The 12,205-nt window shown below is 33.6% G+C and overlaps 1 protein-coding gene across 1 annotated transcript in view; it reads left to right on the plus strand.

The window, feature by feature from the left end:
• The window catches only part of LOC150093636 (ataxin-7-like protein 3), a 208,352-nt gene that overhangs the window by 132,725 nt on the left and 63,422 nt on the right, over nucleotides 1-12,205 (plus strand). Inside the window, exon 9 of the mRNA XM_090413034.1 lies at nucleotides 10,617-10,642. Within this exon, the coding sequence (XP_090269160.1) occupies nucleotides 10,617-10,642 (26 nt within the window). The remainder of the gene's footprint in view (nucleotides 1-10,616; nucleotides 10,643-12,205) is intronic.

Raw genomic sequence — 12,205 nt, forward strand, 5'->3', positions numbered from 1 at the left:
TTTTCCTCCCAAAAACTTGTATTTTTCATCCTGCAGTCAGGCAAATCAGCCAGGAGAACACATACAGTTTACACACAAAAATATATATTTACTCATAATAATAATAAGTACTTAATCCTAAAATTATGGTTATGAAAGCAAATCTGGACAAATCAAATTTATTATTATTAAAGGTCTTGCTAAACTGCGTGATTCTGAAAGTTTGCTCACAAGGTCAGATTCCAGTGATTGGATTGGAGTTTTCATTATACTAATTATAACAAGACAAGTAAAACAGAATGTGAGAATTATAGGAATTTCCTTTAGCTAATCCATCATCCTAGATGATGGGTTAAAAAAAATCTCCAAACAAAAAACCAGGAACAATAGAAATATAAATCAATAGGTGATCACTGGTCAACTGACAATGAATAGAACTTGAAAATAACAGGACTGTAGAGAATTAAACCAAATTAGTAGCAAGTGGTGCATTTCTACTTATTTAAGTATTTAAGCTATAGTGTATCTGTAGCATGTGTGTGTGTGTGTGTGTGTGTTTGTACTGTTGCGAATAACCTTGATATAAAAGTTTAAATGTTTGGTGCTATTTTATCTTATTTTAAGTAAAGTAAGCACTCTAACAGGATAGTTTGTCTTCATACTACGTAATGAATTCCTTACTCAGTGTTTCAGGAATTTTCTAACTCACTGCTTCATGAAAGATTTATGCAAGCCTACTTTTGAGAAAAGACTAAGAAAAATAGTTGAAGTGAAAATGGAATGGAATATGAACAAATGGATTTAAGCCAAACAGCGGTTCCCTCAACCAAATTTTTACTTAATGACTACAGTTAAGAAATCATTGGACTGTAATGAAGATCATATGTACATTTTGTTTATCTTAAAAAAGTATATGATAATATGCTAATGGAGGGAACTATTTAAAATACTAAAATTTTTCTGATGTAAATATAAGCTTATACTTAAGTTGTAAATGGCATTTAGAATGTACATTAAGAGGGTTTGATATTAAATCAGGTGTAAGGATTACACTATTCATTAAGATTGTACCATTATTCATAATATATAATGATCACATCATTGAGGAAAGCTGATTTACAAAATAGAAGCTTATTTATTTTCTCTGTTAAACTTAATTTTAATTTGTGCAGATGCTGTCCTCTTAAATAAATCTTTTGCATGACTTTAAGAGCCCTGAGCCCAGTTACATAATTGCTGCGACAAATGTGATATGAAAAGATGCAGTTAAAAGATGCAACTATGAAAACAGACAGGAAAACAGAAACATCAATAGTCTTAAAAGTGAACCTACAGACTAGAACTTATTACTTGCTTTAGCTATTTAGGCATAATTTTTAGTGAAAACAGTAACTTAAATATGAAAATGGATAATAAAATAAGTAAGGCTTTTATGGTAAAAGTCAGTTGAATAAATTACTATAAATCAAAAGGTGTTCCATATGGATGTCACTATTTGGTTAGAAATAAAACATGTCATTAAATTTTAGACCCACAGATATGAGAATTATTAGGAAAACTACGGGACTGAACAGAACTTTGAATTGTTAACCAGGAAGTAAAAGTAAGGATAATAATTATAATTATTATATGGATAATAATTATAAGGATAATAATTATAATTATTATATGGGGCACCTCCATGGAGTCCGAAGATTCATCACGGGAAACCCAGTCTATCATATCTCTCCTTGTTTTTCATCATACCATTTTAATACCACATTTTTGCATTTATCTAATCCATATACAGATTGCAAACAACAGTAGAGATCATGTACCCTGTTAACAACCAACAGTGCTTCTGCACATCCCTCACATCTAACATGATTTGCAGCTTATCCATAATCTGCATATATTGCTCTGCCTAAGGTTTACACAAACGAAATACTATTTTTCTCATAGTACCTGATCATATGCTTGTTTGAGATTGTAATCATCATCATTAAATTCATGGCATGTGTATCTTCTGGAGACGTACAAGATATTATTATTATATGGGTACCTCCATGGAGTCCAAAGACTCATCGCAGGAGACCCAATCTATCCACACAATCTATCATACCTATCCTTGAACCCATTAACAGACAAAGCACTCAGAAATAACTCTGGCAACCCTTTCCACTCATTCACAACTCTCCAAGTAAAAAATCTAGTCCTCACACACCTACTAACCACACCTTTATTCAACTTCCAGGGATTACTCCTTGTTCTGGTCCTTCTAGCCAAGTGCTGAAACCTATCCCCTGCATCTGTCCTATAAAACTCTTTAAGCAACTTTAATGTTTCTATCATATCCCCTCTTTTTCTCCTATCAACCAACTTTTGCAATCCACACACCTTCAATCTATCCTCATTGGGAACATTTCAGAGACCACTCACCATGTTGGTCACTTGCCTCTGAATCCTCTCCACTGCTTTCTCATCCCCAAGAATCCTAGTGGACCAGACTTGGGCACAGTAATCTAGATGTGGGCATACCAAGGCCTTATAACGAGCAATAACACTTCTTTATCTCTACTTGTTAATGTGTTCTTCAATAGCCAAGTAATCTTATGGGCTAACTTAGCAACCTTACATGTCCTCTAAACTTTAACTCTCTGTCTGCCACCACCCCTAAATCTCTAGCTTTATCTATTTCCTGGAGTACAGAGTGTCATCAATGTGATACACGGCTTGTAATCTATTTATCCCAAAATGCATAACTTTACATTTCTCAACATTAAACTGATATCCATTTTGTTCATACTATGACAGCCTATTTAAATCATCCTGTAAGCTCTCCACATTGCCTTGATTAACTATTACTCTACTTAATTTCATATCATCAGCAAACAACTGAATATTTCCTTTCAGGTTATTTTCTTTATCATTTATGTACAAATTAAACAGCAATGGTCCCAGCACTGAAACTTTGGCACACCACTAGTCACCTGTTTTTGCCTCGATTCTGCCCCTCCATATACTTTTACCACTTTTTTGATATCTAGTCACCTTCTTATTCACTTAACTAGTGTCATATCCATCTCCATCTGTTCTAATTTGTGTAACAGAGTTCTATGTGGTATTCTCTCAAATGCCTTTCCAAAATCATTGTGTAGCGATTTCCTTTATCCAACTCAGCTGTTACTCTATTATAAAAAGTTAGTAAATTACCAAGGCATCAGTCAGTGGTTCTAACAGGCACTTAAGCACCCACAACCTTCTGGCTTTACTTAGACTTCTCAACCACAACCGTAACTTGAGGATAAGGTGGTTAGGACATGCCGGGATTAGATATAGGACACACTGGAAGCCCAATTCCTCCCAGTGTGTCCTATATCTGTAGATGCTTGTGTTCATGGGGGCAGTTTGCCTGTTCTGGGTGACAAAAAAAACCCAGCGTTTCCAGGTGAAAAACCCTCTACCTCCGTATGAGACTGGCTAACTTACCTTTTGTCGAAAGATACCAGATAAAGGTTCCTCACATCACTGACAGAAATCGAACCCAGATCTTTTCGACCAGAGGGCTTCGTCTATATCGACTGAGCTACAGAGGCTCCATGTTGACCCTCATACAGTATTATATTTTTATCTACCCATCTTGAATTCTCTTTTTTACCAATTTTTCTAGCTTTTACCACAACACCTGGGATACTGATTGGTCTATAATTTGTTACTGTAGTCTTAGAACCTCCCTTATGCAAAGGAAAAATTTTGATCTCTTTCCACTCCCTTGGAATTCAACCAGAGCTGAGACTTAAATTAATCAGCTTAGTCAAAGGAATTGCCAGTTCCTTTGTATATTCTCACAAAACACTAGCTGATATCCCATCTAATCCCACAGCTGTATTTACATTGAGATTCTTCAATATCCTAAGACCCCTCAGTTCATCCACCTCTGTCCCCACATTGGTGTCTGTCACATAGGTAAAGCAGTAACCTCACTAAGATGATATATCCTTGCAAAGTGGTCGCTCAGTAACTCAACTATTTTACCCGCTTCTGCCTCCTCGTGACCATCATCACTCATTAAGGCTAATCTTCCATAGTCATTCTTCCTCTTGCTTGCCACATAACGAAAGAAATCTTGGGGACTTCCTTTGGCCTGCTCGGCTAGATTCTTCTCATAATCTGATTTTGTCTTCCTTGCCATGCTGGTCACCTTTCTCTTTATATCCGTTCCTTTTCTTCTTCTTCTTCTGCAGCTCATGTTTAATGATATTACTCATCCATCTAACTCCTACCCAATCAACCCTCCTTACTCTAAGTATACAATTTAATGCTGCTTCCTCTAGATGACACTTAACTATATTACATGCACTACTAACATCCTTCCCCTGTAGTGTTTTATGCCATGGTACAGATTTAAGCTTCTTCCTAAGCATGTCATAATCACCTGTCTTGTAGTTCCACAAATACCCCTTCTTGATAGAATACTCCTCAGATTTTACATTCTCCAAAGTCAAGACCACATGGTCACTTTCACCAATTGGAGTCAATGTTGTTACCGTGGTTATGGATAGCACTTCTGATTCTATGACCAGGTCTGACACTCTCTTACTCCTAGTCCCCTCCATCATATGCTGACTTAAGTAATTATCTCTTAGCAGGTGTATAAATTCTATTTCCTTCTTGCCATGTGATCTTTCTTACTTTCAGTCTATATCTCCATAGTTGAAGTCTCCATAATAATCACTCGGCTTGTACTCATTGTACTAATTTAGCGATACATGTCTTCCAGATCATCTGTGGAACTCCCTGGCCTATAGCAACAATCAACTGTATATTTTGTCTTAGTGGCCTTAATCTCACACTACATATCGCTTCAAATGAACAGCCACTTGCCCACCTGTCTCCTGTTCTTTTTTGGTTGTAATTCATCGACTATCATTAGCAGTACTCCTTCCCCCTCCTCCATCCTATCTTCCCTGAAAATACTCTTCACATTCAATTCCTGTAACTACATTATCTGCTGTTTTTTTTTTTTATATCATCTGCATTTTTGTTAAAGTTGGAATTGTGAATATGTGTTTCACAGTTTCTTTATATAGTCTTTCCAGAAGAAAATAGCTTCTTTTGTGTAATACTTTGGTATATTGATCCACTGAATTCAGTATTTTGGCTTGCTAAACTGTATTTATTGGATAATAAGATACTTATAATACTAATTAATGACTGAAGTCACTTAAAAGTATTTTATTTGTAGAATTTTCATAAATTGTCATAACTACAAAAACGAGAGAGAACAACAATTAAATTGAAAGTGTGTGATATTATATGCACTATCAACTGCAGATGGATAACTCTATCTACGTTCAAAAAATAAATTAAAAATAAATCATCATCAGCATCAAATTCCTGCCATGTACCCTCAAGGGGGGTACATGGCAGGAATATGTTAGTACTACATGAAAAATTTTCATCATTACTAACTTCCTATCTACAATTTTCCTCCAGATCAGTCTGTTACTTGTCAAGACTCCAATATTATCAGATCTTATATTTCTGTCGTCTAAGGCACTTTGTACCGTATCAATCCACCTATATCTTGGTCTTCCTCTGGGTCGTTTTCCAGCCAACCTGGCAGAGAACACTTGTTTTGCCAATCTTTCCTCACCCATTCTGTTTAAATGACCATACCGCCTGAAATTAGCTCTGCTAACACATTCCTGAATGTCAAGTTCTTTTCTAATATCCTTGTTTTTAATATGATATTGCCATTGATGCCATCTGTTCACGCCTGTAATCTTTCTCAGGACTCTCATATCTGCAGTCTCTAGTCTTTGGTCAAGTGTTTTACTTCTGACCCATAAAAATAAATTATGTCATAAAATATTTTTAAATTTAAACAATTAATAAACAATTTATGAAAATGCATTAATGATGAGTATTAGTTTGGATAACTTCTCAAAATTGAAAAAGTGTAAGGCAATCATTTTTGTTAAGGTTGGGATTATGAATATGTGCTTTACAGTTTTCTTTGTACAGTCTTTCTGGAAAAAATAATACTTTTTGTGTAATACTTTGGTATATTGTTCCACTGAATTCAGTGTTTTATAGATGAGGCATGGCTTGTTAAACTGGATTTATTGGGCTCCTTAAGTGAAATAAATTCTTGATGTTCTTCGACATGAATTTGTTCAGAATGACCAGTTTGTCCATAATAACATAAGCCCCAAGAGCAGGGGATTCTGTCAACACCAGGATAAGAAAGAGGAGGATATTTGTTTTTTTTTTTGGAGAGATAAGAAAGGTATTTAGTTTATGAACCGGATGGAAAGAGACTTATAGGTCAGTCTGATGAAGAAGTCTTGCTATTTTTTCTGAAAGTCCTTTAACAAATGAAATACAAATTCTGGAAACTTCTTCTTGAGGATGCTTAAGATGAAGGCCATAATTATTAATTATTTTATTGATAGTTTTTGTATTATAACCATTAGATAGCTCTGATAATAGACAGTTCCTTGTTTAGAAGAGAATCTGCTGAACATATTTTATGAGCCCTGTCGACTAGAAACTTGACTACACCATATTTCTGACAAGGGTGATGATGTGCGTTAGAATCAATGTATTTGCCAGTTTGAAACAGAAATGTCACTGGGAAAAAGATCCAGAGGAGGACCAAGATGATACATATATGAATTACTGTTCAAATAGAGAACTGATAATCAATTCATAATTATAGATCAATTTGGAAGAAAGTTGTTGATCAAAAACTAGTCATGAAATATTGTGTTGGACTATCATAATATCTGGAATCTCTTGCTGAATATACCAGTAAAGGTTGACATTTTAAGTAATAATTGCAAAACTTGGAATGCCTGACTACTTCCAGGTTTCATATTATATTTTGATTTAAATATTATTGAAAAGTAATGTTTACAAGACATTTTGGAAATAGAAATGAATGTACAGGCAGTATTCCTAATGTTGCTGTTATCAAGGATGCTCAGATGACAGTGATGTAGAATGTGGTGGTTCGTCCCAAATACTGCATAAGTTGTATTGAAATTAGCATTTACCATCATTATCATTAAATTCCTGATATGTATCCTCAAGGGATATAGAGAATACTATGATGATACTGCACGAAAAGTTTGCATTATTACTAACTTTCTATCAACAATCAATTCTCCAAATTAGTCTGTTATCTGCCAGAAATCTGATATTAACATCCTTTATATTTTTATCTTCTGAGGCACTTCTAGCTGCATCAATCCATCTACATCATGGTCTTCCTCTGGGTATTTTTCCTGGCATCAGATGACACCTGTTTTGCTGATCTTTCTTTTCTCATCCTATGGCCATACAAGCTCAGATTAGCTCTGCTCACACATTCCTGGATACTAATGATATCAAGTTCCCTCTTCACATCTTCATTTTTAATATGATTCTGCCATTGCACCTGTTCAGGTTCCTAAATTTTTTTTAGAACTTGCATATCTGTCTGCAATCTCCAGTGTTTGATCACCATTTTACTTCTAAATTTTCAGATCTGTAAGTTAAAACTGGCTTTGACACTGTCTTGCATATAGCCAGTTTAGTGTATTGATGAATTTCTCTCATATTCCATGTAAATTTATTCAGTCAGCTCCCTTCCATACCAGCTTTGCTAATTCTGTACCTATTTCCATATTTTAATTTGCAATCTTGACTAAAAATTGTGCCTAAATAGTTGAAATACAAATTTTATATTTAATATCAAATTTATATTGTATTATATATTATATAAAATATATATTATAAAAATATAATATTTATATTTAATATAAATATTAAATATAAATCCTTGTTATATTCCCATGTTTTCTCAATTACCTGTCTTAAAGTGAAAATCTGATCCTGACAACCTCTGATTTTGAAACACCCAACTTGCTCTTCTCCATGTTTCGGTTTGACAATTTTTCTTATCCACTTCTCAAGTATGGTTGCATAAAGTTACCTGGATAGGGAAATTTTTCTCTAATTTTCACATTCAGTTTTATTTATCTTTTTTTTATAGATGATTATGATTACTGTGAGAACTCTGCTGCAATCATATGAAATTGGACCTTCTGACCATTTCTTCTAAATTATGCAGTGCAGCCACTGTAAAATTTTATATTTGCATACTTTAGCACTTTTTGGTTGAATATCATCTACTCCAGCTGTCTTTCCACATTTCTGGTTTCAATAGCTTTTCTACCTCTAGTATTGATATTCCTGATTGTTTTTCTCTTGAATCTTTATCATCTTCGATTCCTTTACAGTAAGCTTTTTCTATAGCCTCCAGGACATTTTGCCACCAAGATTTATTCCCTTTTTAAGAATAAGCTAAATATGGACTAATTTTCAAGCTGTAGGATAGACACTAGAAAAATAGGAGAGTTTAACAAAGTAACAAAAGAGGAATCAGCTCTGAATTACAAATCTTCAGAATAATTGTAGATGTGCCAAGAAAACAAGAGAATTTTTTTGGTATCCATTTTGGATACTAAAATGTCTTCTCTTGCTTATCTTCCTGTCAGAAAATCAGCAGGATGTTAGATTATATGTTTAGAATGGTAGTAGGACATTTACCACAATATTATCAATGCAAGAATTGAATGGGAAATAAGAAACTAGATTGGCTTTTTCTATAGGTAATGATGCTGTAGATCCATCTGAATGCAAAAAGAAGTCAAAAATGATCAAAAGTCACAGCTGATAGCTTTGGCAAAGAATCAGAAATCGTGACTGCCATGCGGAGATATTTAAAGAATTTAAACAGATAAAAGTTTAACAGAATTTAATGGGGAATGAATGTTTCATACCAATATCAATTATTTCAATGATGTATTCAGTGCTAATGTTTGAATTAGAAGTAAAAATAGTAATCGATCCAAGGAAATGAGACATGGAAATAAGGATCATCTCACTTAGCATTCTTTGAGAGTAGCTGTGTGAGTGTTCCTCCTTAGGAGAAGACATTAATATTTGGCTGTGATCTGAACTGATTAGAGAACACAGAATCCACAATGTATGTCGAAGGACCATTAGTGAGGAAGAGAACAACATGGTTTGGTAAAGCCTGTCTCGTATTCTCATAAGTGTGTGAATAATTTGTGAGATTATTGGTAATGATAACCTCAGCATGCCTTACTGGATCAGTGCAGTTGGATTTGTGAACATTAAAATTCCAAGGAAGATGACTTTGCCAAAAGGAAAGTTGGATTGGAAAAAAATCACCATTTAAAGAAAGGAAATTTTATCTCTTGTGGGAATATTGGTTGTTGGAAGTTGAATGATGAAAATTGATTTTCTGTTAAGAAAAGCAGATTGGAGTTGCAATCTTTAGGTTGACTTGTAAAAAATAAATAAAAAATTCAAAATATGTATAAAAGCGATAAAAATAGGGAAAAAGAATCCTTAGCCCACCCATGGTATAAAATGTACTATAGGTTTGCAAATAACCATTTGTGGGTGGGAGCAACATAAAAAAAAAGAACATTTCTGGCATTAGAATTAAGATCACATGTATTTGTAAAGTGAATATAGAGGTTCTTTGAAAGCTTTGTCTTTTTCTGCATATAAACTATTAGTGACTGTATTAGGAATTGGTTTGGATTTTTCAGTTACCACTGAAGCAAATAAAGCTATGCCAATATATATTTTATCTCTTAATTGCATGTATTCAATGGCCAGTTTTTCTACTTTGCAGGATGAAAAAAGTCTAGTTTTTGCAATGAAAAACAACCTACTCTTTCTCTCTCAATACGAGGCTAACTAACTCATCTTAAATTGAAAGGGTCCTTATAAAAGATCATACACTTATATGAGATTCTAGTTCATGTCTTTTCAGCAGAAGATATATTCATGTCATCCTTGTCTTGTGACTGCCCTTATAAAGGCATACAGGTTGCATTATTGAACTGGATACATAAAGCAAAAAGACTTTTATTCATAGAAGATCAAGAAGAAGAGATTCTAAGTTACATGCCAGAATGATGTTTCAGAATGAACATAAACACAAATATCACCTTTGAGACAAAGTTAAAATTATACAATTGGAAATAATGAGATGAGTAATGATTGAAAAAGCTGAAAGTTGATTTTATGTTAGGAAAATTAGGTGTGATTTTTGCAGATTGGAGATGGAAACGAATATTACTAGCATTGGAATTAATTATTATTATTATTACGTGACACCTCCAGGGAGACCACAATGTATTTACAAGGGTGGTCTGAAAAGTTCTTGGCCTAACAATGAAAAAACGAATTTATAATTTCAAAATTATTTTTATTTTTCAACATAATCTCCCTTAAGACTAATACATTTATCTACCACCATCACCACCACCACTAGTATTTCCACAGACAATCACAAACATCCATGCTCACGGTGGGATTTATCTTTAAGAGTTGGTTAAAATTGTTGTTGAAATTAGCCATTTCAGCCATCACTTTTCTCATAGGCTATAGACAAATATGAATACTTTTGAAAATATTTCCTTCTGCAGATTGAGCCTGAAGATTCAATTTATATAAATAATTAATTAATGGATTTTATATAAAATGTATGAAAAATGAAATATTTGATGAAATAAAAAAAAAATGTTTGATGAAATATTCTAATTATAGTTATTTTTTTTACATTTCAGAGGAAAGAAAAGCTTTATTGACTCAGGTAGTATGATATTTTATATTAAAATAAACTGTAGTATAACTGTCTAATTGTGGTTGAATAATAGCATAATTCTTGAATATTTTAGGTTACCAGTATTCAAAGAGGATAACAATTTTATTAAATATATTTTATTCATTGTTTCATCGTCCACATGAACAACATCATCATGAATTAATAAAAATTGCTTTAGCAGACTATTATCCTAAGGATAATCCTGAATTAAGGAAAAATGGTTTTTTATAGAAACCTGAACAGCAGAGTATGAAATGAATCTCAGACACTCAGAAATGTTTTGGGACAATTTGAAGAAAAGAGCAAAGTTCATAATATTAGTAAGTACTTGTTAGAATTGATTTGAGAACAAGACTATTCATTACTAACACTGTGTATGGAAATATCAGTGATGCATTAATTCACATGAAGAGAATACACAGACACAAACATATGATAAAAAAGTCTTATTGACTATTTTATTGTTGATAGTGATATCATCAGATAAGTTCAGGATACAAGAGTATTCGGAATATTTGAAATAGGATCTCACCAGCTAGTATTAAGCAGGATGAAGTTACATATCCCTTTAAAAAGAAAAACATGTACTGAAGTTTTGGAAAGAGCAATATTTTTAAGCATCTCTCAGATGCGAACTGTAGACTCCAATATAGAAATATTTTTTGCACAGAAAATCAAAATAAAAAAAAAACACAGTCTGAATAGTAAACTGAAAAGAAAACATTGATTAACTCATAGATGCATTAAGAGGTTGTTCTGCAAGGGTAGAAAAATAAACACTACTTGGAAAAGGGAAAGAAGCAGTTTGTGAAAGGAAGAAATAATATAGTACTTATTTCTGGCTAGTAAGTCAGCATATATTCTTAGAGAACATAACATTTTATAATTATGTATAATTCACAGTGTATATATATATATATATATATATATATGAATACCTGCTCACAGTTTTGCTAATGATAGCACTCTCCATGCATCCTGCTCATACATCTCAAGCTTCAAGATAATCTACAATAAGTTCCTAAATACTGATCTCCACATTATCCTTTATTGGGGTGAAGACAATCTAGTCACCTTCATTACTTCCAAAACACAGTTTTTCATAACAGTGCTTCACAGTATAAACAACAGCAAGAGAAAAAAATATATAATAAATTTATTGAATGTACTAATATTTCACTAGAGGAAATTTTTCTAAGCCTTTTTTCGACTGGTTCCCGAGTTAGTCGATCTCTGGCACGGGCAAGGCAGGTTTTTCCTCCCGGAAACTCGGGTTTTTCGTCCTGTAAACTCAAGAAAATCGACCGTAGAACCCACATTATTTCAGACATTAAATATATTGTGTTAGGGTTAGGGACCACGAGATGGCGGCACATTTGAGCCATCTCTCTTCACTGCGCACCGCTTAATTAGTGATAGCCTTGGGCCATCTGTCTCTGATTGGGTACCCGTGGAGATTGAACTGCCCACTCAGTCTCCAAAAGTTAGATAGGGCTAAATGGCCTCGCCTACTCCCGTATACGGGAATATAAAGGCGTTAGCTGATTTTTT

This window comes from Typopeltis vanoorti, chromosome 23 (assembly GCF_054136105.1).
Source record: "Typopeltis vanoorti isolate ZY-2024b chromosome 23, IOZ_Tvanoo_1.0, whole genome shotgun sequence".
In the NCBI taxonomy this organism is placed as follows: domain Eukaryota; kingdom Metazoa; phylum Arthropoda; class Arachnida; order Uropygi; family Thelyphonidae; genus Typopeltis; species Typopeltis vanoorti.